The following is a 27,959-nucleotide window of genomic DNA, read 5'->3' as shown; positions in this document are numbered from 1 at the left end:
ATATAATATATATAATTTTTTTTTTTTTTCTTTTTGCTTGCCTTGGGTATTGCTAATGTCTTCCAATAACGCATAATTACCTAGTGATATTTTCATAATTTCCTGTCATGTTAAATAGTTTTCGACTCCATTAAGGACTTACCACTGGGCTTATCAAGCTTTCTGGGGGAAACTCTGCAGAAGTCAAAAAAAAAAAAGTCTGACAACAGTAGTTGCGCGTGGGATTAAACGGGTTAAATATCAAATTGATATTTGCATATCTAAGCTGTAAACCTTTTGAGCTGCATGTCTGATGCTCAAAACAGAGGTACATGATTTTTGTCTCTCATGACTCAGAATTTAAACTTCTCTTTGGACCAATAAACAGTCTGCCGAATAGGGTAGTGGCGATGACTAAAACTGGTTAGTGTCAAAGACTGTAGCCTTTTTTAAGTGAACTTAAATGATTACTAAATTAACAGGCCTTCTCTATTGCCCCCCCTTTTTTTTAAAACATTCTGCATAAAATAGTTGCCTTTATAATTAATTCAAGATGCCTTTATGGACTTGTCTGTCATGGCGGTTTCTGTGTTGTCTGTTTGAACCCATGTTGCACCATTTCCTCCACTGTTAATGCTTTCAGGTGAGAAAAACATTTCTATTTTCTATGCACTGACCACCTTTTCTGGGGGAGGATTTCCTTAAGCCTCCATGAACTGCATGCAATGTCTGCCTTTCTGGTTAACACAGCCCACTCTAAAGAGTAACCGTTCCCCTGTGCAAGGCTTTGGGTGCTTCACGGTGCCCACATGTATTGAGGAGAGGTACCTTAAGCATGCTGCTACATGCATGCGTCTTTGGTGATGTTGGTGAGAAGCTTCATTCTCTTCTCTGCTGCTGGTGTAGTGAATATAGCAGGCAGCTGTGTTTAGCACTAAGAGACCCAAATGGGCAATGTGTTATTTAATCTAACTAAGCGATAAAAATGTGATACATTTGGTGTTCTAGGTTCTTGAGGCAAAACTCCCATTTCTTATCAAATTACTAAAGTTTACTTGGAAAGTCTTTTGTTTTAGGAAATGTAGAAGTATTGTGGAATAGTATTTTGGCATGTTTGGGGCAAAACATGCCAAAATTTCTTGCTAATCACTAACGTACATTACAAAACAAGTGACCAAAATGAACAATGAAACCACCATTTTTAATGCTCCAGTCTCATCCAGAATTCATAAAATGTTTCGCTTTGGTTCAGCTTCAGCAAATATTAACATATTTGTGTGTTCACAATGTTGGATTCTAAACTCTCCCATTTCTTAATGTACTTTGAGATCCTTGACTGAATTGGCTCAATTTGTATGCAGCTCTAATAGTTAGTGCAGTGTGCATGGACATTTGGCAAAAATAAAATTAAAAAAATGAACAACTAACTTCTACCTAGTAAGTAACATGGACCACTCTAATCACACAATCTCTAGTTTCTTAACGGGGCAGTATTATGTAAAATCAACTTTTTGAACATTACAACATGTTGCAATGTTCTCATCAAAAAGATACCTGGAGAATTGCCTTGAGTTTTTCATGCATGTTGAGGAATCAATTAATCTCATTCAAGGTGAGGCTTCTGTCCGGAGCTGCACTTTCCGATCTTCCACCTCACAGAGCATTCTCCCACGGCTCCTTCAGACTAGCTGGCAGCAATTAGTAAACACCTAGTAGAACTGTGCATCTGCGGAGCTCAGGGTATTATTGCGTATAACCTGGTAAAAATCAAATCGAATTTTATTTGTATAGCACATTTCAGCAGCAAGGCACTAAAAATGTTAAAGGAGGTTTCCTGTTATGAGTTCTGGAAGGTGGAGTAGAACATAGACAGAGGTTCAATTTAAAGACACCAAATTACAAAGTCAAAAAACATTTTAAGCCATATTTGATATACAGCATTTTTTATAACTGGAGTAATGATTACTTGATTGTGCTTTAAAATAGCACTGTGGCTTGAAAATGCATAATACTACCTTTATTGCTGTTTTAATTTGAATTTGCCGTTTATACTCAGACATTTCCCTTGAAGCACCATTCTTAAACAAAATGGGTCACTTAAACTCCTTGTGAAAATGCTTTAATTAGGCCTTGCACAGACCTGCTGCTCTATGCTTCTGCTTGTTCTTGTCCTAACGAAAGTACACTGTTAAACAGGTTGCATGCAACACATCTTTAATCATGTCCTACTCACTCTGTCTAATTGTAGTGATATGTCTCATCACCAGCAGCACTGATAAGAAAATGATGGTTTCTCCCTCCTACAACCTTCCAACCAAAGGCACTGCACAGCTTTTCGTGCGGTTCTTTCTTCGTATTCGTCTTGCTTGCTGCTGTTTGGCTCTGCTTGTTTTTTCTCTTCACCTGTGCAATCTCAACATCCCTTCTAAATGTTCCTTCTGTCTCTTTTCTTTCAGTCTTGGTCATGGTAATGGGCAAAGAAGGGGTCCATGGAGGCGGATTGAATAAGAAGGCATACTCGATGGCAAAATACTTGAGGGATTCAGGGTTTTAGATTAGAAGTAGCTTTTGTGGTGTACTAGACGGAGGAAAAAAATTAAAAGGGGGGGAAAAAAAAACAACAAAAAAAAAAGCTCAAAAGGACAAAAAAGGTTTCTGTCAAGCTCGCATCCCCTCCACCACACACACACACACCATACACAGGCAGTCTCATCAAATAACCCCCCCACCCCCAGGAGCATTTAATGGTGCAGGGCTGAGACCCAGCCTCAACAGTATAGTCTCATATTTATCAGAGGTAGAACAAAGTGTTTTTATTTTCCCATCCCTGCTCTCATCATGCTGCTTCAATTTTTTTTTTGTCCTTTTGTGTACTCCAGTATTGGTTCTTGTCATGGGAAAAGAGGGTGTCCATGGAGGACAGCTCAACAAGAAAGCATTTGACATGGCGGAGTACCTGAGGAAGGTCGGCTACTAAAGCAACCTGTAACCAGCTACCTAGCAGTTCACCCTTGCCACCCTGTTGGATTTGACACTACTTCCAGTCCTAGTTTGTAGTTTGTTTTTCTGCCTTCTCTCCCCCCATTTCTTTCCTCCCTCCCCATTTATCCTCGAACCTCTTCCCTCCACACATTCGCTCTGTGTATTCTCATCTCCTTTCAAGCACTCTTATGTTGATCCATAGTAAAAATGAGCATGTTGCTAAACAGGATGTCATGACAAATCTGTACTTTACCAAGACCAGCAAAAAAATAAATAATTTTTTGGCAGAACTTAGACAAAGGAAGCTATAGCATCAATTTGTAAACTATCCTTGCTTTTGTGTTTTATGGTACCCACCACTAAATCCTCTCAGATCACACACACTCCCTCCTTGAGCAGCCTTTGCCTTTGGAGCGTTTGAGCTCTAACGAAGCTCGTCATGTCTTCCTTTATTTCCTCCATGTCCAGGAGGGGAGACCGTCTACATGTTATCCTCAACAAACGCCACACTAACCTCCTCCTTGCCAAATTATTTAGCTCCCCCCATTATTTTGGCTTAAATCAGATGACGCTAAATCATATCTGACCTTTTATTGAACACTACCCACCTCTCCTGGCAGAGTCGCTGTAATATCCTGAATCAGTTTTGATAGAAGTGGGGTTGGGATCAGTCCAGTTCATGACATCCAGATGCAGTTAGTCCTCCCCATCCCCCCTTCCCACCCCGGCATCACAAACTTCCCAGCTACACAAAATCCATGGACATTCCACAGTAACAGGCTCAGGCACTTAACACTGTTTTGTTTGCCATCTGTTAAGTTTTTTTTTTTTTTTTTGAAAGGCTGCCCTTTTTTTGGACAGTAGCTATCCCAGCATATACCAATCTGGAGTGTGTCCAGTTTGAATTTTGCTTTTGTTTTTTTTATAGGACCAAGTGTAGTTGCAGCCCGGGTGTTTATACAACTGCTCCAAATCATGTGAAGGATGACTAACTTTTTCTGATGAAGAAAAACTGTGACCAGGCAGATATGTTGTGGCTAAAACTAAAGGGGGGAGCAGGAGGGTACAGGGCAGGTAAGGGTGGGAGAATCTGGAAAAATAAATAAAAAATCCTCACTATTACTGTTGAAACAACTGCATTTGTACAAAGCCATGCTGTGTTGACAACTACATAACTGTGGAATAAATTGCCTTTATAGTCAGCTGAGCTACAGGGGGTGTCTGTTGATCTGTCCATGCTCAGAACTGCTAACTTTAACGTCCAACTGAGAAACGACTAACTTCTAAAAGTAGAAATGACACTCAATGGGAGACGATGGTATTGGTTGGAACAAAGATGCTCATGGTTGTCTTGTTGAAACTTAACTACAGAACATGTGTATCCTGTGCCATAATGTAGAGATCTGTAAGATGGATTTTACCCACTGTTGGCTATGGAGTCATTTCATCGGCACTTTTTTTTTTTTTTTTTCAATTTGTAGCTACAGCTCCACTGTCTTAGGCCTTGTGGGATATGTGTACTCAAAAACACTGTTCAAGTCCTGTTAGCTGATCTGTTCATTTCCTTTCCTCATCACTTTATTATTTTTTTTCTTGCATCTGGGATACAGTCTTTAATGCATCTGATGTCGTATGCATAAACCAAGAAATGCCATAAATTGATTTATCACCTTGTTTACAGACAGATCAAATAAATTTATTCCAAACAGATGAATGTTTACTCTGTTCTTTTAAATGTCTTCTGTTCATTTTATGGTAAATTTGCTCTGACCTGCTCTAATCAGACCTGGGTGTGTGGACTTCCAACTGCAGATTTAATCAAAGTTCTCATTGCAATGAAGTTCTAATACTTGGTATTTTCCTGTAGAAATGACAAACTCTTAAAATTATGTTGCATCTTAATGGTATCTGTTTAAAAATGAAACGAGTGTATGTTCTCCTCTTACTGTAAAGTCAGATTGTTGGTCATTTCACTTTTGCAGCAGCTCCTGATGGCTGCTTTCAGGCTGAACAACTCGGGGTCAGCTCTGAAGGGCTGCGTACTTGCCAGGATCTTTTAACTTTTTCTGGCTCCATTTGAGCCTGAAAATGCGGAATGGGCAAGAGCCGATGATAAGCAATGCTCACCTTAGAACAAATTTGCTTTTGTTCTTCCGGGTTGAAAGCGTCTGTCCAGACAGAAGGGGAAAGTCCAGTCATGTCTGAGTGAGTTTTTGAATCGACTTTAACCTGAGAGGCCATATCTGATTACACTAACATTTAACTAAATTTAATTACCCACTGCTTAAAAAAAGTCTTTAAAATGCGACTTTTAAATTGGGATTGAATTTGACCTAAAATGCCATAGCACAAATAAGAGAAAAATGGATGAATGTATAGGAGGAAGGATAAAAATGAAGGCACAAAGTTTAAAAACTTAAATCAAATGACTGCATTTAGTCTAGGGAACCAGAGCTGTTTTTTTTTTTTTTTTTTTTTTTAAGTGTCCAAGAGTATCTTTTAGTTGGTCATTTTTGACTAGGTTTAACTAATGGAAAAATTCTAAGTCAACACTTAAACATGAGACTTGTTTTAGAAACAGGGCTGGAAAACAACTGGGGAACCTGATTAAACTGTTGCAGTACATTATGAGATTGTTCTGCCTAGGAAAAATAAAATCAAATGGTTGGCCCATATGACTCATCATCTGACCACTAAAGAAGGCAATGGATGTGTCGATTTGAATTGCGTCAGCACAAAAGTTTGTGGTCTTGAGATGTAGCAATGCTAAGTGACTAAAGTTGCTCATCACATGATCAGCAAAGGCATTTATTCAATGTTTTTGTCTACTCTTGTTTCTCGCTTCTACTGTGAGATGAGATTAAATGTAGACGCTGAAAATACAACGAACTTGGAATTTAAAAAAAATAATGTAAAGTCTGGCTGTCTGAAAATCCTCCTGGAATGAGTTTCTCATTTTTATCTTAAAATTCCTCATTTTCTTTGATTTATTTTTTAAATATACCCCACCTTGAATTTAACAGTTCTGCAGTGAGTAACTTGCTGAACTGTAACCTATAGATGAAATCAATACTTTTGTACACTTTCTCTTAAGGTCTAGTTAGTTTGTAAGAGAATAAAGGTACCAAAATATCCCATGTGGTGATTTTAGAAATATTTTAGGTTTGTTCTGACACAATTCAGATGAATAAAAAGTGGTGAAATGACCCTTTACACTTTAAAATCAGAAGCTAACTTTAATCACACCTTTGAGAAATGACCAAGCACTTTCAAAGTAAACATCTTGTATTGTCCTGAATGATTCATTTTAAAAAGGAAGTCTAGAAATGTATGGAATATTGTGTGAATAGGAATATACAAGCTCACATCCACAACTTAAGATCATTTCAGTAATGAAAAAAAAAAAMAAACGTATTACTCTATTTCTATCTGTTGCTCTGGATTAGAGGTACTGTAGCGTATACCCATCTTAACATGTTTTGCCATTCCAAACTGCAATGTTCTGTTTAAAGTAATTTTTTTCCTTCCACTCAACTTTCCATTGATATGCTTGAAAACGAAACCAGAACTGGTGGATGGAGGCAACTGGATCTTTGCAAATGTAAGTAAAACATTAATTGGAATCAACGTTTGTAGTTCAGGGTTATTTATTGACATGATTCGTTGAGAACAAATGTACATGAGCAGGAAGAAAACGGGACAGAAATACAACTAAAAAGGCAACAGGAATTATTTTGTGAATTAAACAGGATAATCCTGCACTTTTCCTACAAAACGCATAACCAGGTTTACAAAAAAAAAAAGCAGCCAAAAGATGTGCGGAACATTGTGTAACAAATCAAAATGTGATGCATCATAGAAAGCACATTCTTTTTTCTTAACGCCTTAAATTAGTCCGTCAGTCCAGACTGACTTGTGCTTCACTCCACGTCAGTCAGTGGCAACAGAAAAACTGGCACAAAAGACGTTGGCGTCTAAACTCCCGCAAACATCAGGCTAGAAATAAAATGGCAACAGTACTGCTGTGAGCTGAAACGCTGCATAGTGGTTCAGTTCATGTCGAAGTGCTTCTATGTATATACACATGTAGGACTGAAGGTAATCAAAGGTTAATATGGAGCTTCTTGTGATTTATACTTTATATATACAGACAATATTTATGCTGCTCTCTGTCAGGCATGGTGAGGGCAGCTGGAACCTTTTCATGGCTCTTTTCCATGAATAAATACAGTGCATCAGTCTACTGTAGTCGGGTCCTCTCAGGTTAAAACATGTCGGAACTCCTACACAGGACGGGAGCCTAATGTAAGCAGTGACGGAAAAACAGATGATGGATCCGTTTTCCCATAAAGTCTCTGCGGATGCAAGGGTGCCAGTCAAGCTCGGGGTAAGTCGTGCTCGTCGGAGCACGGCTGCTGCATCTGCACCACGACGGTCTCCACGGTAACCTCCTCCTCGCTGTCGCTGCTGCCCAGCTCGTCGTCGTCGTCGTACTCCGAGGAGTCCTGCTCCGAGCGCGACGCTCCCGACATGGTGCCGAAGGAGTGGGCGCTGGTCGAGGCCTGGGAGCGCAGCAGGGGCGTGCTCTCGGACACCTCGTTCTCGTCGGGGCCGCTGTCCCCCTCCTCTGAATCCGAATCCGAGTCGCCCTGAGAGGGGACCACCTTCTGCTTGCACACAGGACACGTCTTCTTGGTTTTGGTCAGCCAGGGGTCCACACACTTGCTGTGGTAGGCTAGGAGAACAAGAGCATCAGGTTTAGAAAACACAAGCTTCCTTTCCGCACATCAGTATCCTGGGCAAAGCCTTCCTGCGCGACTCCAAGAGCCGAGAGTTCAGACCGTCTGAACAAGGGACTGATTTCAAGAAGTTATATTCTCCTTGGGGATGTCTTTTTGTACTATGTGGTCATTTTTTTACTTTCGGTCCATCACTTTAGTCATTGTTTTTAAATGTATCATATTGATAAAGTTGAGCCTACTCACCATGAGAGCACGGCAGGACTCTGAGTTTATCTCCATCCTCATATTCATCCAGGCAGATGGCACAGACATCATAGTTATCCCCTGAAATAAAAATATTTGCCTTTGAGCAGTTTGCTATGAAACTTTTGTATCATTTACTGATTTTCCCACAAGCTATAAGCAGGGGGAGGTTCACTGCCCCACCAAGTCAGACACCTCATCGGACTTGTTCTGATGAATAAAGGGCTGAACACAGCTAAAGAGGCGACTTCTGAAGGTTATCTGTGGTACCGGATTAAATTTAAAGGCATCAGAGTAAAAGGGGTACAAACACATCACAGTTACAGATTTGTTTTGTTAAAAAAAAAATGAATCGAAGGGATTTTGTCCTGTTTTCAATGGATTTGTCTCGTAAAACACAGTTTGTCTGGAGATTTAACATGACAAAACGTGAATACTTTTTTAAGGCCCTGTTAAAGTCCTCTGTAGGAGATCAAAAGCCTTGAAGGCAGCTCCACGATGCACCAGGCCATTAAAAACTCTGCTTCCTCATAAGTTAGGTTTCCCTCCATTCTTTGTCCAAATATGTCCCTGATCCCACCCGTCCGTCCCACCCAGCTGGACCGGTCCATAGCCAACAGGCTGCACAGCCTCTGATGCAATAAGTGCTGCAAAGCCTCTTGTGCGCGCGCCGAAAGTTCAGGAATTTGTCTCTGTACTCCCTTACAGATTCCTCAGAGTTCCTCTTCGTTTTTCCTTCCCCTTCTCTTCCCAGCTGGGGGGCGGAGGCCTGCGTGTTTATGTAAGCTTTAAAAGAGTATGCTTTTCCTGACTGGACTCTGTGTCCGTGCCAGGGCTGCATGTGACCGTATAAGGAAGGGGAGTCGCATCGAAACCTCCTCCCCTCTTCCTTTTCTCTCCAAGCATCAGCAGCTTGCCCACGGCCCCCTTCCTCTTTACACTTTCAGCTCCGTTTCCTTTAGAACCCGAGCAGAAATAGAACCGCCGTCCTCATCGGCCATCTTCATGATCAAACCTTCCTCCTCTCCAACAGGGCTGGACAGTGGGGGTGAATGGGAGACGGTGTTAATGCAGGCACGGGTCCAGAATACACTCAGGAACTGCTGATCTGTAGCAATACGGGAGCTATTCTAAGAGAAGCAGGAAAATTAAAAAAAAAAAAAGTTTGGTGACTTTCTGAACTCCGCAGACTGCAGAGACACTGAACAGGGCTGCTTACCATCTAAACCACTTTCCTCTGTTTGGACAATGTCTAAAGATGAATATGAAACCTGAAGATTTTAAACGCTTAAAAACGACAACTCGTCACATATTCACACACCCGACTTTGATCATAGACACGATTCTCAGCTTCAGCTTTTTTTGAGTCAAATTTAACTCGGGTGTGAGCCGAGTATCTGTTTACACAAGAGCGGCAGATAAAATCCACAGCAGCTTGAATATAAATTTGATCTACAGTAAGTGTTTATAAAAGGGTCTTTGGAACGCACAGTATTTTATGATATTTCTAGTAATTATGTATTTATTGCAGTATTATAATCTCACTTGGAAGAACTGTAGAAAAATGCAACTTTTAATTATCAGTGGTGAAAATGTTCTAGTTGGGTTTTAGTAAAAATCCTTCCCTTTAAAAAGAAAGTAGCTCAAATATATTTTTTTTAATCTTTATTTTACTATTTTAAAGTCCATCAAAAGTTCTATGAACCTCTAAATAGTAATACATGATTCTGTTTTTCTGGAGCATGTCTCAAACTCAAGGCCCTCGGGCCAAATCCGGTACGCCATAGCCATTTCTATGGTCCTCTAGATTGTAGAGGACAAAAGGAGAACTTCAGGATAGCAGTTGTGTGCTCAAATATTATATCAGTCAAATCAAATCTGCTTCTGTTTGTACAGTGTGAAGGAACGATGTTAAAAGGTCAGATTTTTGAGTGCAACACATTAAATGGTGATCGGCTACACTGTTTAACTCACCCGGACACCTACAAATATCGCCCTCCCACAATAATGCATGTTCATGTCATCATCCTGTACATCTGCTTCCATAGAATCGTTTTGAAATTGCTCAGGGGTTGATTTGTTTTCTGTCAAAGCGCTTCAGAGCGTATGGATGTCAGAGGTAGAGAGAACTCCCAGCCATTCATCATCTGAGCACCCAGCACACACCATCTCCCTCTCACTGTGAATGAGGTAGAGATGTGAATTGCGGTATAATCGATGCAAAGAGATGACTCTTGAAAATGAGATCTAGATCTCAGCCTGGCTTACCTGGTTAAATAAAGAAAAAAAAAAAAATTTAACCTTGTACACGCTTTGATCATTTTTCCCATACCTCTTGTGGTTCCTGAGAGGGAAAATGCTGATCAGACCAGGGGATTTTTTGAGTCAAATTAGCTGGCTCAGACAGAAAGACTGCACCTGTGTGTACCTCTCACAGGTCAGTTAACACAGGCTTATTTATTACCAAAACAACAGAACACAGACGAGGATAGAGTTCATAACCGAGGATAGAGTTCATAACTGGTTCTGGTTATGACCAGCTGGAGAACACTGCCAAGAGTCAAGATGGCAGATGACCAAAAGAAGTAGGTTCCATATGACTCACGAGACTTGGACAACCTAAACACTGGACTTTCAATATAAGACCAACACATACCCTACAAAATAGGGTAATTGCAGCTTTGGGTTTTATATGACTGTTTTAACCCAACCAATGTTACACATCCGATTGTAAGTTTTTAAAATGAAACTCAAATTTTCAAAACAAAAGCATCATTGTTTCTTTATCTACTCTACATATTATGCTGAGAAAAAGAGTACAATGGCATACTAGCTTATGATAGAGGCTCCATGCTTGTGATAACACACATTCTAAAGGCAGCATCAACATGCTAGTCGTTTAACATGCTAGTGAAAGTACTCATGCTACTGTTAGCCTTATAGCTAAAAGAAGTACTTTTAGGTAATTTTTGAAATCTAAGCTAAGTTTAGCATACCAAATGGAGTGTGTTAATGGAAGTCAATATGATAGTGAAAGCCCACCGGCGACCGGCAGCATTTTAGCTAAACCTTTATTTAGCCAACATTAGCATTTTAGCTAATTAAAGCTTGTACACCAATGTTAGCATATTGAATGGAGTAAATCCATATTAGTCAATATGCTAATAATACTCCACATGCTATTGAGAACGCGTTGCTAACCTTAGGATTGTTGCCAATTTTAGCTTAGACAATATTGTTTGGATACTGAATGGATTACATTATGCTAGTTGTAACCCACATGCTACATTTTAGATAACCCAGCATTGTTGCTAATTTTGATGCGGGTGCATCAAAGTTTAGCGGCCCCCATTCAGATTTCTTCAGAAATGTTCTATTTATCAATTTTTGTGGCAGCAATGATGTAAAAACAAAAACTTGATTTAGTTTTACCCCTCTGTGGTCAAATTAAACCTTTGATTTTTACATTTTTCCAGTGTCTCTAAAAGATGAATTTATCTATTTTACACATTTTTTTCTCCTCATGGGAGCCACTAAATGTGGCCACTACTGTATATTTTACTTAACCTAAAGAGATCGGGATTTATATTCAGTTGCTGGGAATCCGTTGCATTTAACTGTTTGAGCCCAGATTGTGCTTGTAAAACTCTAGAAGCTCCTCTCCTCTTTCTCTCTCTCAAAGGAGCCACACTGGCCCACTGAACTTGGGATGAGCGATGAATGTGTCTGGGGGAGTTAGAGCGAGCAAGCGAATGAAAGCAAGTGTGACAGAAAAAAAAATAGTATAAAAGGGAGAAAAAAAACATCTCCAGCACGCCACAGCAGGAACCAGCCAGACCGGGCTGACTGGCACACACACACACACACACACACACACACACACACACACACACACACACAGAGAGAGAGAGAGCTTCTCAGAACTGACATCAACATACTCCACACACACACTGCAGCTGGTCTGCTCTCTCTGTGTGCTTCAGATGTCTGCCCACTGTTTGGATGCAGAGCGCCGCAGAGAGGAATGGAGTGAGTCATCATAACCAAGGAGGGATCAGAGGAACAGTCCAGATTCTGTCTAAAACGTTCCATCAGAAAGCCAGTCTGAATAACCCAAACCAGCCAGTGAGTGAGGATGATGTAAGGCTCTGTAATAAACCCTGATCATAAGTCAAGTTAACGGCAGGGCAGCGGCACACTCTGACAGCCAGGACAGCAGCTATTACATAATCCTGCACACACTGACACAGATCCTCTGTTGCAGGACGCTGCTCAGGCTGCTATTGTGTGCTAATTACATGGGTGGCGTGATTTCCATTAAGGCATTGTGTATTATACATACAGAAAGACACACTGTTTGATATTCACGTCAGCCTGAGGTTTTCTGTTCACATACATGCAAGTTGGATGCTGCACACCAGCTCATCTTTAGAAAGGCATGATATATTCACAAAGAAGAATGTTAGAGATAATAAAAGTCGAGACGCAGCTATTTTTTGTTGTTGTTTTTGTTAGAAAGAGAAATCAGCCAATTTTCCATCAGATTTGACCCTGACGCAACTTTTTTCCCATCCTTAGAAAAAAAACTAAAACATAACAATCAAGTCCAGGCTCACAGAAAGCCAGAAATTGGCATTGGTGTATCTATAAAGATCCAAACCAGTTTCTCAAAGAAGCAGAATCAAGAAATGTGTGAAACAACCATGAAGGTGGGTAGAAGTGTTTCATCAGCAGCAGCAGCAGCAGCAGCGGGGGACAGCACCTTCACATCTCCACAAACAATTCTCTAGAAATAACTAGAAATGTTCATTGTAATTTAATGAATTGATGTTAAAAAGGTTTTGTTTGATGTTTTTGACAAAGATGCACCAATCAATTGTTTAGAGATTTGAATTGTTAAATTTTCCATTGATAGTCTGATTGAGGATCGGCAGGTCAAACACTGGAAAAGTTTTATTTTTGTTCAATAAATGAAGCAAAACTCAAAGCCTCTGCTTCCTATGTAAATGTAACAAAAAAGGCGAGTTGCAGCAGTTTCCATGCAATATCTGCACAGAATGTTAACAACAGAATGACACTATTGATTGAGGGATTCATTTATTTATTATATATATTTTTCTTTTGGCAATATGAAAGTTTCCTTTAAAAAATAGTTATATTTTAAGGTTTCATATTTTACTTCATTCTAAAACATTAAAGATAAAAGCAAATTTTTTTTTTCGTTTAAAATTTGAATAGAAAATAGGTTTATACAAACAGACATGTTGTCAATTTTCAAAACAAAACGTAGCTTTTGAAACTTTAAGCAAATTTTGCAACATGTTTTGCTTGAAATTATTTGTTCACGCTCTGCTGGCCATATATAAGCTCGCATAAAGTTCAGGCATGAACTCCAAAATGGTGCAGGATGACAACAACAGAGGCAGAAAATGCTGCAGATTAAAATCTGCTCTCTTTCTGATTCTAAACTTCAGAAACAAAGATGCTAGAATCAGCCAATGCCGAGTCATTTTCTTCTTAGCTGCTGGACGTTACACCCTCTAAGACAGCATTGTCACAATGTTTGCCCATGAGACCCAAAACTGCCACGCTGAGAGCAACTTGAAAAGAGAAATATAATTAGAGAAAAATTAAAATGGAAAAATACGTTTCCAGTCATTTTTCAAATAAATATGCAAGACTTTAATGATGAGAAAGATAAAGTAGTTTAATTTTATAAACAACAAATCAGTGTCTCTTTGCATCAACCACCTGTGCTTGCAGACCAGATTCACTGTATTTGCTCATTTTGGTCGAGGGCCACAACTTTAGACACCCCAGTCCTCAGAAAACTCCAGCAGCGCCCCAGGGTCAAATCAAAGCGATGAGTTTGTGCCAAGTTATCGCCGCTCCAGAGAACGGCTTTAAAAGTGATTAGGCAGAGATTTGGCRTCCCCGTCCTTTACAGCCAAACGCTCTGACTCAGCTGGCAGAAAGTGCAAACGAGAACCCCAGAGCCATTTTTTTTTTTTTCTGGACTCCCTGTAACAGAGGCCAAAGCAGACCGTGCAAACCCTGCGTCCGATCCGATCGCCCCACAGACGCAGCCATGACACGGCTAATGTGAACAACTGTCATGGTTCATAGCTGATTTGCTGCTGAACGTGTGTCTGTGCTCTCTGGGCGGGTCCTAGCGGCTCGGCTCATTCAGCCACTTCACTTTGAGGCTTTGCGGCGGGGGAAGAGAGGGAAATACTTATTATGCACCACCTATTTTCTCCAAAGCTCCCCGGGTGTTTCCCAGCACAGCTGACTGAAGTCACTGCTCTCCAGTCTGCAAAGCAGAGCTGCAAGAGGAAACACGGCAAGCAGGGAAAAACCTCCACATGTTAAGCCACACAAAGGACTTTTCATAGTTTATTTCAAACCCACAGAGGGTGTCGTCTAATAAAACCTCAGAAGAAGCTGCAGTTTGATGCAGCAGTCCCTGTATATCTTCTCTTCCTCCGTCTGTCTTTACAATAATAAAAATAATTTTAAAAAACAGCTCAAACTGCCTCAAAAAAAACCCCCCCACCAAACTTTTACAGTTACATTCCAAATCAGCAGTCATGTGTCCAGTTTCAACAGAGACGAGCTCTAATCTGCAGCAGTGGGCTTTGTGGAGAAATCGAGCCCACATTAATCCGATTAACTCCAAGGTGCGGAGCTGTGGTGAGGAGAGATGGACGGTGCTTTCTCCCTGGCTCGGATCGCGTGAGGAAAAGTCGAGGAAACGGCAACGCTGTCGAATGTTGACGAGTCAAAGGCTTGATGTCTGGACCAGGCTCACCAATACGCTTTTATGGGAATAGTTTCAGTGTGACTGGTTCTGTGGAGCGTTGAGGTGTTGTCAGGAAGTCAAAGACATTCCTCGAAGAGGGAAAAAAAATATTTTCTCTAATGTAATTTTCCATGCATTATCTTCATTGGTTTTTTTTGTTTAATATGAAATACCACCTGTATTTTGTGGATATTTAGATCATGTTAAATGTTACTGTTATTTTCACTTTGATAGTCGATGTTTGAGGACGCCTTACCTTTCTTGAACTTGTGGATGGGAAGTTTCTTCAGCTGATCCTTCCTCAGACGACTTCTCCGAGCTCTGCGTCGATCCTGGACGAACTTTGTGATCTGGTTTGAAACGTGAAACAAAAGTCCTTCAGGATTTTAGGGATAAGGAGCTAAAACAGGCCCATCACTAGAAATGCACTGAGGAAATTGACTGGTGACCACGAATCAGATGATTTGTGGATTTAACCCAAATTGGTCCAAAACTCAATAATCAGACCTTATCCCAAGCAGCGAAGGCATCATATTTAAGCAATAAATACGATGCTGGGGCGACCGTGGCTCTGTGGATAGAGTAGTCGTCTTGTGATCGGAAGGTTGTAGGTTCGATTCCAGCTTCCTCATGCCACATGTCGATGTGCCCCTGGGCAAGGCACCCAACCCCAAATTGCCTACCGAGCTGCGTATCGGTGTATAAGCAATTGAGCGCGAATGGGTCAATGTGACTCTAGTGTAAAGCGCTTTGAGTGGTCAAAATGATTGGAAAAGCGCTATATAAGCTCAGTCCATTTGGAGTGTTTTCCACATCAGTGTAGTGTTTAAAATCAACATGGAGCACTGCTGAAAACGGCTCTGTAGGAAAGAATAACTAGCTGCTGTCTGAAGAGTTTCAATATGATATATAATTTGCATAACTGACCACTGCATGTAATTTTAATGTAGGAGAGCATAAAATAAAGCATTAAAATAAAGCATAAACATGCTTTATTTTAATTTTATTTCCAACATAAAAATGTCTGATCTTGATACAGTTGTGATGGATTGCTACAGGAGGACTGGGCCACCTACGACTGTTTTGGGTCAGTGCATTGAGAACGATATGTGCTTTCACATCAGTTTCCAAAAGTCTCCAATAACAACATAAAAAGTTGATCAATTTGATACTAGTTGCTTTTTGGGAAGAGTGTCACTAAATAAAGCAGCGATGATTAAGAGGAAGCTTTTTTAAAGGAACCGGTATTTTCTATGAGACGTGTGCAGGTCATTCTAGCTGCGACAGAGCAAGCGAGAGCAAGACTTATGTTTATTTTAAAATGATTAAACAATTAATGATCACTGATATTTCTGAACATTGTGCCTACACCTTTATCTATTACAACACTTGAACAGGAATTAGAATTGTGGCTAAACTGATATAATCAGGTCAAAAGATCCAGATATCAGAAATGAGTTCCTTAAAGAATAATATCTCATTTCTACCTGCGGCAAGGCATAAGAAAAATACAATATAATGAGCTTGGAAACCAAACTTTGGCCAGTCAGAGCTCAAAGCACACTCTAATGCCAGTAAAATGAGTTTCGAAACAAAGGCTTTACCATGAAAACAACGATGAGGATGAGGCAGATCCCCACTATGATGAGGAAGGGAATCAGGTAATACTCCAGAGGCAAGCTGAAGTCTGGGATCAGGACCAGGTGTCCTCTGGTGAAACAGGCAGAAAACACATTTTAAAAAATAAAATAAAATCATCAACCTTTAACATGTCAAAGCTACATCACGGCAGCTTATTTTCTCACTGGAGCTGTTCGCATCGATTCTATCACTACACATAATTCAGTGAGGATTTCCTCAGCTTCTGTTCGCCAGGAAGGCTTGTACTCAAAACTGTGCCAACGTCATGTTTGCCCTTTATTCACATGACAGGAAAAGTATAAAGATGACACACACACAAACACACCAGCTGATCTTAATGCTGAGCTCACAAGGAGGCCTTTCAAAACTGGAACACATCACATCAGCAGCAACGACGACGTTTCACAGCGAGATTCAGACACTATTTAAAATGAGCATCAATTTTAGTATTTCAAACAGCATTTAGAGAAGCTGAGGAGGAAATGGTTTCTGTTCAAACGAACCTTTGGGCTCAGACTCACCCTTTGTCATACATGTAGTCGTCTTTGAGAGCATTGGCGGTGAGCTCACTCACAAATACAGAGGGGATAACTATCTGCTTCAGAACATCCACTAAAAACAGAAAAGCAATACATTCATCATGTGAGTACAGGCAAAAAGAAATGGTGCGTTTACAGAAAATCAGAAAAAAACTGCTGTTTAATATTTCTAAGTTATGTTTTAGCTTTTATTATAGAGCTGCTGCTAACCCAATCTCAAAATGTTATGTGTGTTTGCTGTGTTAAAACAGTTTGACTAATAAACTACAGCCTTATGCAATAACATGTGTCCTGCTCAGCAGCTTTTCTAATCAGTGTTTATCATTTGGTAATATATTTTTTCCATTGGAGTAATTTTTATCTCATTTGTTCTCAAAGCTAATCAATAGACCCATCATATAATTACACAGTCTCAGTAAAATCAGTGAGGTGGATGAAATTTCAGCTCTGTTTATTTGAATCAAAAGCTTTAGTTCAGGGGATACGCTAAGAATAAATAAAATGTTTTCTGTTTGCTGCCATTTCTGCACTCATTAAACAATAACTACACCTTTTCAAAGGGGAAGTGAAATGGTCAGTTTAAGTAAAAAAAATCCCTTTGATCACGGCACACTGACACATCTGGTTGTTCAAAACGACAGAAGAAAACCTCTAAAAGTGGTGCTGCACACAGTCTGTAACATCAGCGGCACCAGAACCTCGCTACAGAACATTTGCTGCTGGACTTTTTCCTCTTGTTCAACAATCAAGATACTGAATATTCAGGATTAGTCAGCATGTGAGGGCTACAACAGTGCATTAACTTACAATCGTTGGATCCCATGCTGATTAAGTCATCAGAGTCCACATTGTGAACAATGGCCGCCTTATATCCAGCTTTTTGTGCATTGAGGACCTGAGTGGAGAGAAAACATTCTCATGAAGGGAAAACACACTTTTGTAGAGAAAATCAGAGCACTGTTGACTAACGAGTTACAATTAATGACTTAGAAAAAGCAAGTGCAGCATTCAMGTTAGGGATTCAAGCCAAGAAAGTTACAGCATTATTACTAAACCTTAAAATCCAATATGGCTGCCATTACGGATGGGCAATAATGACCTAAACGTGTACTGAGATATTTTGTGGAACCCATCATGATAATCTTAAGTGAGTATTAAAAATTATACGTCAGTTTTTTCCAGGCAGAAGACTGTACGGCTGGTCCTTGATGCATTGGCCATTCTCACCAGAAATTCAACACTAACTGGGATTTACGATTTACTCTACAGGCCAACTTTAAAATAATTTTTAAAAAAGTTTCAGGTCTGCTGCATCATGAATGCAAAGGAAACTGGCATAACGACGAACTTTGCACCTGTAAGGCTGTTTTTGCCGCTCTCACATAGAGGAGCCACAGTATCCTGTTAGTCATTGTTAGAGGAGCTCTCACACAGCAGATGTGAAGAAGGAAATGGGAAGTGACAGCATAACCTCACAATGAATCATTGTGTGTTTTAACACAAGGACATAAATGTGGAGCTGAAACCTTTTCTCCATAAAACCCGAGAAGAAAAACAGCCAGAACTGATTTAATAATAACATAATCGGCCAGTTTATTCGGCGGTAGCTTCCAACTTCAGCAACTTGATCATAGATATCAGGATATGCTTTTTTATTTTATGCTCTAATCTCTGTTAATCTGTTTCTAGTTCGTTTGAACCTTAAGGTGGATATTTAGCCATAAAGTGGCAAATTGTCTGGGAACCTTTCAACAGTAATGCAATATTTAGTATAAAAAGTACACTTGGACTTAAGAGTCAATGTAAAGATCCATTTAGCATAAATATGCCATAAAAACAAACAGATCTACACAGATCAGACCCGTTCCAGATCCAAAGCTGGACAAAGCAGACTTGTGCAGCGACACCATAAAACACAAACGAAAGCAGCGATCGATGATATTTAGCCATAAAAGACAGCAGAGTTAGATTCTTTTTTTGTCTCCATCATAACCCTGGTGACTGAAGCCACAGAGGAAAGGCTGATGTTAATCATTACTCAGAGTCCGTGTGTCGCCTTCCTGCTGTAAATTAACACACGGAACCAGACGGGGAAGGTGAGAACAGCGTGAGCCTGCGCCGCGTCGAGACCAAAGCGAGAGAGAGAGAGAGAGAAGAGGGAAATCTCTTCAGTTCAAGTCACACTGTAGGATACAAGTGTCGTCTGATGTTTCTTAAAAGACAAAGGATTCTCACTATAACCTGGGAATCAGCTGTGTGTGTATATGCATGAGTCCAAGCCCYGCAGTTCAAACAAGACTCATTGTCCTCTGCGGCGATGCGAGGAAATCCATTTAGACCTGCCGGGGTGAACGCTGCGAGCGTATCGGGGGCCTTCATGGACGCCAACAGTCCGGCCTTTTGTCTGCTCCTTGTCAGACTGATTTTATGCACAGGCGTACGTGAAGCAGGGCGTATGGTAGTGGCTGTATTGTGGTCGCATGTGTTTGCCTGTGAGGATGCTTTGTGCGGAGGCATCAATGGCTACTAGTGTGCGTCTAGAGGCAGGCCGTCTGGACAAGAGGAACACACAATAAACCGTGTCTGGATGCATTTCTGTGTGGCTGTTTAAAGATGCAAAGTCCGACGACTGGAGAATAATTTATGCACGAAATGGCTATGAATTTAAAAACCTCTTTTAATGAGAAATTGCTTTTGTTTTATAGTTTATATAATCAAAAATGTGTTTATTGATCATCTTGGTAAACGGGTTGTGTGACCCTCTAAACTGTTTTTCTCCTGTGTTTGTGTAGCACCTGAAGTGATTTACCTCAAATCTTATATTGTCACCAGCTTTAACCCAGAGCCCAGTCTTACAGAACCTATGTGAAGGTGATTAATAAACAAACAACAGCTTTAAACTTAAAAATATAGGAAGTATGGGCTGGTTCATTTGTCTTTTACTTGTCTTTTAGGAGTGTGATCATGGAGGCTGTAAAGTTTCATAGCATAAACGTAACATCTGTTCACAGCTGGTAGTCTTGGTTGTACTGGGGACCAATATGGCAGCTTTGTTACATTTTTCAGATTGTGAAGAAGGTAAGAAATGCTTTTTCGTCAGTTTTTTTTTTTTTTTACAAAAACGTGCAAACCAAAACGTTTGTGTCTTGTGTACTTCCTTCTTCACGAAAAGTAAACAAGAATGGAATGGCATCATATTTCAGTGGTTCTGGATGTTTCTTTTGTCWTTWGTGAAAGAAAAAAAGTMATTCCTCCCACTTGCACAAGACTCTAGAACCAGACGCGTTTGTTCTGGTTGTATTTACCCAGAATGCAATGCACTATAGTTCGCTTCCTGGGTTTGGAGGGTTCTCTGGTCCACATGGCGTTCACCTTCACCTATGTATCCGAAGAGTTCGCYTCACCTGAACCGAGACCTAAGGCGGACCAAAATGTGCTTTTCTGGTCTTCATCAGAGTTTGATTTCACACTTTCTCAAATGAAGCAGACTTTCTAGAATTCAATAAAAGTAGACAAACGCTTAGCTGTGCTGGACATATCCAATCAGACTTTCTTCAGGTCTTTATAATGAAAGTGTTTACTGAGCTATTAACTTTACATACCATGTTGTAGCAAGTTCACAAATAATAACAGTAAAAAAAAACAACAAAAAAAAAACAAACTAAAGGTCCCATGGTATCCTAAATTAGCCCGAGCCATGCTTTGTTTCCCGCTTTACTCATATTTGGCCAAACACTGGCACAGCCGGTCCTTTTAGGGGACTTTACAGGAAGAATGAGGATCTGGTTCTGGTTTCAGGCTGACTGGATGCCAGTTWGTGCTGCAGTGAGTCTGACTGGGTTCTGCAGAGTAACTCGACCTCTCCTGCCGGCTCACACTTGTGTTTGCATGGGCACCGATAAGCACATTCTAGGCATTCCTGAAACGAATGAGAGGGAAGAAACGGAGAGAGGAGGAAAAAGAGACACAAAGGCCACTGGGAAGGGAAAAAAAGAAATCAATACTGCAACAGCAAGAAAGACAAAAACAGGCTAATTCGGAAATCAGGAAAAGAGTTTCATTTCCACACCATCAAAGCATCATGATGAAGACAGTTGTCTCTTTGTAAATATAAATAATATTATTTTAAAGAAGTCTTAGAAAGAATTCTTTTTTWTACATGAGGAATTATGTTTGTGCATCAACGTACACATGCTACAGTTCAAATGCTTTCAGAAATTTCACTTTATTTGTGAAATTAATTAACAAGCTTAAAGCCATTTGCAGTTTGTCATGCAGGAGACACAGCTAACATGTGGAGGAAGGTACTCTGCTCATTAAACCAAAATTAAACGTTTTACCCTATATTCAAATTGTTACATGAGCTGCACTGTGCATAAAACATGGTGGTGGCAGCGTCATGGTGAGGGGAGACTTTTGGTTACCTGGAAAGAGCTAACTATACAGCAATCTTAAAAAAGTAAAATACATTAAACTTCTCCACATGTACAGTAACACGTGGAGAAGTTGTGAAAGTATAAATATTTGCAGTGTTATTTATATGTTGTGTTATTCTTTGATATTTTTCCCTTCTAAGTGAATAAATGCCAGATTTTTTTTTTAACTGACTGTGACCTTCAAACTATTTGCTGCACGTGCTTCTGGCTGAATAAAACTGCTGTCTTGAGGCCAACAGCAAGTCGACTTTGCTGTATCGAATAACCAGTAACTGTGTGGAAATGCTAGGCAAAGTGAAGACAGAAGAAAAAAAAGAAAACATGGTTCTACTCAACCGTATAATGGAAAGGAGGCATTTCAAAGTTGTTTCTACTGCAGGTCAGTGCGCTTTCGATCCTTTTGGCGGATGTGTGTGAGTGTGTACAGCTGGTGGACGTGTCTGGGTCGTCTCAGGGAACCAGAGTAGGAGTTTGGATCCCAGCTTTTGACTCGACTTTGTTTATCTTTGTCCCAGATGAGCTATAGGTAGATTACATCGTATATACCTCTATCGTATGATTATATTCGGTTTATTTTAAACCAGGATCCATATAACACTGTGTGGAAACAAGACTGCTGATAGCATCACTAACTACTGCTGCATCATCACGCTTTGTGTGTGTGACTGTGGGTGTGTGTGAGTTTGCAGCTCTTTCACTGCTGCGTGGAAATCTGCTGCCAGCAGTCTCTTAATGCAGCGCTGCAGCTAAAACAAACAGTTTATCCCTCCTTTTTTTTGACCTTCCTTTTTCATCCAGGAAGGGAACAGAACTTTTTTGTGTGTGAAGGGAACAGAACCTTTCTGTTCCCTTCCTGGTGTTTTTTAAAAAAAATAAAAATTTCCCAGAACCTGATCAGCTCAGACCACACAAAGCTTGTGGCAGTTCTTGGTCAGGATTTGCATAATGCAGACCTGACCTCAGCTTTTTGTAAATGAGCTGGAGCAGCACAGCAGATGTTGAACAAATCTCAAAACAAACTCTTTCTATACCTCAGCAGACAGAAACCAGGATCTAACCACATATCAAATTAGACCATTTTCTCTTCTCTGTTCCACACTGTCTTATGTTTTGTCTAGTTTTTCCTGTTCCCTCCCGTTCCTTTCCCTCGAGCTTTCCCCTCTCACTCCGCCTCTCTTTATGCCACACTTCCTAGGTAATTTCTCCTTTCCTCTCTGCCCATCCCAATGACCAAACTCCACTCTTATCTCCCTCCATCGAAACCAAAGTTAAACTCGCTTCCACTTATCCTCATTAGCATCGGTAAATCGCTCAAACTACCACCTTCTTCAGAAGTCTGCCCAACCCATCTTCCTGGTTTCAGCCCCCCACCGCCTCCTCTGTGTTTCAGAGGAATGCTGCGCAGAGCCGAGTTGGGTCTTACTCTCAAGGTCCAGAGACGGTTGATTAGATAAAGGGTTCAATAAAGCTGCAAACTGCAGGGAGGGGCCACGGGTCCAGATAACAAAGCACAACTGTAATTCATGCAGTGCACCGTTGGTGTGTTGAAGAGCATAAATGTTTGAAATACAGGTGCAGTAAAGATAATTCAAGCTCCCTTTATTGTTGCTTCCTTCTCATGTCAGGTGTTTGCCAAGCCAGCTCTGTACCAGAGTTGTACAGTCTTTATCAGATCACACTACTATGGCAAAGTTCACTTTCATTAAACGTTCTTGAAACGAACCAACACAAGTAGTAAGGACGTTTTTTGGACGGAAGAATATGAAAAGTGTGGCGTGTATTTGTAATTAGCCAATAGGAATAAAATAGTAAATCTGAATTTCACTGTAGCWGTAATATTATTTGCGTGCAAATCTAGTCAGCGTCATTTGTGTTCAATCCTTAGGACAGATTAAACCGTGAGCATCTGAGAACAGAGCATTCAATAATTTCACTGAACTGATCCGGAACCACAAAGCATTCTGGGGGATGTAGTCAGGGAAAAAGCTTTAACCGCTCAACCTCTCACAGCCGGCTAAGCCAAGAACAGAGCATTCAATAATTTCACTGAACTGATCCGGAACCACAAAGCATTCTGGGGGATGTAGGCAGATAAAAAGCTTTAACCGCTTAACCTCTCACAGCTAAGCCAAGTTGGTGGCACCAACTAACTCACTCACTCTTTGGTTACCTAGCAACAACCTTTAGAGTAACTTATGGTTACCTAGCAACAATCTGCTGGTGCAGCAGCAGTTTCAGGTTTTGCCCCTGAGCAGTTTTTTTTCTAACTGCTCAGAAAAAAAAGAACAAGAAAAAAAGAGAGTGAAAAATCAATAATCAATAATTACAGACATCAACTGATATGAAATGCTTGTATCATGATACGTTGTTCAACCATGTCGTCCTCCAGACCTAGATTGGTCTCTCTTAAAAATTCCTACTAAGAATACGACGACGTCTGCAGCCTTAGTGGAAAAATATGGAGATGTTTCAGAAGGACAAATATATTTTGAGTGCTTCATGTTTTTGCGCCTGTGAGTCTTGGAGGTCAGAGATACCAAGTCTGAGCTGTTTGTTGCCACAACAAATTGCAAAGACAAGACGTCAGCCCAGCAAGAGAACCGCCAATATGAGATCTGTCCAGTTCCACCGTTTTCTCACAAACACATTTCTTCAGCGAGTCATACATCCAGTCAGCCGAAGTCATACCCTGTCATAAGACTATGAGCGTGTGCAGGAGGCCATATCCTGGTTTGAGTGAAGACAGAAGCCTCTGTATGTGTGTGTGTGTGGGTGGGTGTGTGTGCGTGTGTGTGTGTGGAGCAGGGAGGGTGCTGGGGGCGTTAGGTCACTGCACTGCAAACAGGCTTTGCTATGAAAAGTATTTCGCTGGAAGGAAGAGCTGGGAAGGAAGAGTGGCTTAGAGGGGAAATCAGTGGCCTCAGGGGCAGATGCCCTGCTGCTGGTGAAGTCACACACCATGGCTGACTTAAATTGATGAACATATGACACAGTTTCATACCTGTGACTACTGTTAACTAAAACCGAGGTGTTGTTTTAAGACTACTCCCTGCTAATCTACATCTTTCCAGTCATGCTTTATCTGATGATAACAAACTAAAGAGGAAGGAACTTCACCAGACGATAACGTCAAGTGAGTTAGGGAACTTTGACCCTCCTCACCTCTCTGGGATTTCTTCTCTTTCTCTTTGACTTCTGTAACCAGCAGAAACTGGGCGCATCTGCAATTAAACTGTTGGTACTTTTCGCCTAGTTGTGGATTATTTCAGAAAACGTACTCTGTTCTCCTTTTCCCGCTCAGGTTAGGCTTCAACTTGTAAAAAACCAGAAAGTGACCTAGATAGATAAGCAATAGTCTCATAGCAACAAAAGGTATAAGGTGTAAACATGTCAGCTAAACTGTCTGAACTCACAGGACTGGTCCAACCAGTTTCCCACATCATTGCAGTAATTTAGTTTTTACAGCACCCTTCAAAGAACCATAAACTTCTGGATTAGTAAGAATAAAGTAGCAATTGAAAAGTATATTGCTTTTTTTAGAGTAATATCTTCTTTAACAAATACACAGAATGAAATAAAAATAATTTAGATCCAAGGTGCCTCAAACTGTGGTTCGAGAACCGCTTGTTGTACTCGGATCACCTTTATCAGCACTAAGAAGAAATGTATCCACTATTCAAAAGGTAAATGTGGAGCTAATTAGCTAATAAGCTCTTTCTTTCTTTGTATTTTATTTATTCAAATACAAGAGCAACAGATTCACTAACATGCCTTGTATTGTATGAAATATTAAATAAGACATAAATCAGAGGTACAAATAACCAAAAATGCAACTGTCAGGATGTTTTAAACATATACTATTACGCTTTTTGCATGTTTCCGTGCTTCCATATGGGAATCTCCTGCTTCTAGAAACAGTCAGTCAGAACTGATCGGGTGAAATCTCAATATCAAGAATGATTTTCTGTATTAAATGTAATGAACATGTTTTGCATAGCCCACAGACCTATCCTGTAGCTTGGTGGGAGATACTGCAGACTTTCTCATACAGAAAGGTTCCGTTTAGTTAAATTAGAAATTAAAGTATCCTTCTCCATCCCACTATACAAATGGACAATGAATGTTTTAAATTATGTCATGTTTTAATGGTTTTGAAATGCGTGTCAGTATTAAAATACTTTTTGCAAAAAGCTGTGCCCAAAATTGTTCATACTTATGACAGTGTTTGATTTAAATTACATTTTTAATTAAAATCTAAATTTGTGAGGGGTGTGAATACTTTAGGCTCAATTGTGGGTCTAACCCGTCTATTATTCCTTTTGTTCAAGTAATGGCTGCTAACTCCTCTGTTGCTGTAACTATAGAAACTCATCTTGTTAAACTGATAGTAGCTGCAGAAGTGTCAAAGTAATGTGTTTGTGTAATTTTTAAAATGTTGCTCCCTTCTCTATGCAAACGCTTATGAACACAAGTGCAGAAACCTGAACTGTGCAAGCCACACTACATTTCTCATCCAGTTTTAAATCTAACTACATGTGAATGTAGTTAGATTTGTTCTTTGTGAACAATGCTGCATCGGCACAAAGCGCCTTGCCGACTGAATCACAGCGCGACAAAGGTCTCAGGTTGGGAAATTTCCACCAGAGGAAAAAAAAAGCTCAGCAATCCGGTACGTGTTTTTTTTTGGGGGGGGTTTTCACACGGCTATTATGCAATATTTTTTGCACTGCGCTTCTAACGTATAATCATGCATCTTTGAAAAACGGAACAAAATAATGTTTTCTTTAGCGAAACATGATTGAATGATTTCACAGATCATTGTGTCTGAATACACAGTTCTTACTCATTTCTAAAGGACATTTCTGCTGTTGTTGCACGTGTTTTCTACACTCATATTCTGTATAGTAAATAGCCTGTCTTTTTTAATGTTCAACATGCATATGCACATTTTTGAAAAAGTCACAATAAGATTGTGAGTCGGATGCATTTTTTTCTAATAAGCTCACCATATTTTTATGTTACAGTCCTGTGCAGTATATGATTATTACTATTATTGTTCATCTTGTTTTATATATATATATTGTTCTAACACTTTAGGAATTTGTTTTGTGATCCTTTATATGTGATGCTGTGGTTAAACCCAAATTTCCTTTTTGCGGGACAATAAAAGCTCTTTCTGCTCTACAATACATACAGACGATATTTATATTTACAGATGTGCCGGTGCGTCTGTCATTAAAGAGAAAACGGAGACGAATGGGTAAGTCAACAAGAAATGCACGGCTATTAAAACAGGGTGTTGACTTAAGGGAAATTGCAGGGGAAAAAAGCTCTGGAGTTTCCTGTGCAACCCCCTCCCTCTGTGTCAGAGGTCACTAGTGAGGTCACCAGCGAGGTCACCAGCGAGGCGCTCCCCCAACACCTCAAAGAGTACCGGCCATACAGGAAGCTCAAACCCTCACCCTCTGGAGATGTTTCAAAAAGAGCAGCCATGAAGGAATGCACAAAGAGTGATTATTAACATCTCTCTAATTGATCCCTGTTGCTCCCTCTCCATCTCTGACACACACTCCTCGACATTCGACCTCACACTGGGGAGGGCATCCCTGTAAAAGTCTGTATGCATCTTCTGATGCCTTCCCCCTCCCCTCAACACGCAGCCATACTCCATAGGGGGAAATGCTAACACTTTAAGGAAGGTTAAGTGGGTTAGCATGTTTTTATTGGCCATTACGGTCACGGATCCATTAAAACGCCATTGCGTCTCGATGCTGCAGGACAGAAAGAATATATCAACACAGTGAGCTTGCTGGAGAGGGGGGGTGGGCGACACCCCTGGACTAAACACCCACACAGACAAGTGGCTCTTCTCAGTCAAGATGGGATCTATTATCCCTTTGTTTCCCTGCAGCTTCTGGGGGAACAGATCCCGGCTAAGAGAGGAGAAAAGAGGAAGGAGGGAGGTTTTCCTTTGTATGGGGTGTGTGTGACTGAAAGGACGGGGTGGAGGGTCGACAGCGGCACGGTAGTGTCAATGTGTGAGCAAGAGATGGCCAACAAGAGTTAAGGCAAGGGACAGCCAAGATAAGAGAAAAAAGGAAAGCGAGTGATGGAGAAACAAAGCCTGCCATGTGAGGAAGGGAAGAAGTGTGTGTGGATGTGTGTGTCTAAGAGAGAAGAGCTGTTAGATTGTAGCTGTGTGTCCATGTGACGATGTCTCCAGGTAAAACTAATCATTATGGCAGAGGCTCAAGCCAGATCTCCCCGTCAGACTGGAGGGATGCAGAAAAGAAACGGAGAAACGGAAAAATGACGTCTTCCCAAAAAGAAACAAATCTGCAACCAGTTTTACCTTCACTGAAACTTGAATTTATGGCAACTTTTAGAGCCAATTAATTTTTAAAGACTCACTATTTATAGACTGAAAACAACATTAGGGGAATAGATCATGACTGCAACTCCTCTATGCAAAAACATCCACTTAAACCAATTTCATTAGAGAGAATCTGGACCTTTGCCCATAATCATTTCGTCTCCTCGTCGTAATAGAGCAGAGAAAACGTTTCGTCTCCTCGTCGTAGTAGAGCAGAGAAAA

The 27,959-nt window shown here is 40.5% G+C and overlaps 2 protein-coding genes across 4 annotated transcripts in view; one reads left to right on the top strand and one right to left on the bottom strand.

Annotated features, from left to right (window-relative positions):
• Nucleotides 1–4,671, top strand: part of pfn2b (profilin 2b) — a 10,674-nt gene extending 6,003 nt beyond the window's left edge. The window contains exon 3 of one of the 2 annotated variants that reach the window (XM_008406830.2): nt 2,859–4,671. In XM_008406830.2, the coding sequence (XP_008405052.1) occupies nt 2,859–2,956 (98 nt within the window). In that variant the 3' untranslated portion in view covers nt 2,957–4,671. Of the gene's footprint in view, nt 1–2,435; nt 2,612–2,858 lie in introns of those variants that run through there. The other variant, XM_008406832.2, reaches the window with a different exon arrangement.
• Nucleotides 4,672–6,584: 1,913 nt separating this feature from the next.
• The window catches only part of rnf13 (ring finger protein 13), a 35,847-nt gene continuing 14,472 nt past the window's right edge, over nt 6,585–27,959 (bottom strand). For both annotated transcript variants that reach the window (XM_008406834.2, XM_008406833.2), the window contains 6 exons: nt 17,736–17,823; nt 16,911–17,001; nt 16,353–16,458; nt 15,005–15,098; nt 7,947–8,027; nt 6,585–7,696 (listed from right to left, as the gene is read on the bottom strand). In XM_008406834.2, coding sequence (XP_008405056.1) covers nt 7,338–7,696; nt 7,947–8,027; nt 15,005–15,098; nt 16,353–16,458; nt 16,911–17,001; nt 17,736–17,823 — 819 coding nt within the window. In that variant the 3' untranslated portion in view covers nt 6,585–7,337. The remainder of the gene's footprint in view (nt 7,697–7,946; nt 8,028–15,004; nt 15,099–16,352; nt 16,459–16,910; nt 17,002–17,735; nt 17,824–27,959) is intronic.

Source organism: Poecilia reticulata, linkage group LG4, assembly GCF_000633615.1.
Source record: "Poecilia reticulata strain Guanapo linkage group LG4, Guppy_female_1.0+MT, whole genome shotgun sequence".
NCBI classification, from domain to species: domain Eukaryota; kingdom Metazoa; phylum Chordata; class Actinopteri; order Cyprinodontiformes; family Poeciliidae; genus Poecilia; species Poecilia reticulata.
Note: the sequence above shows the minus strand (reverse complement) of the source record. Positions and strands in the feature narration are given on the sequence as shown.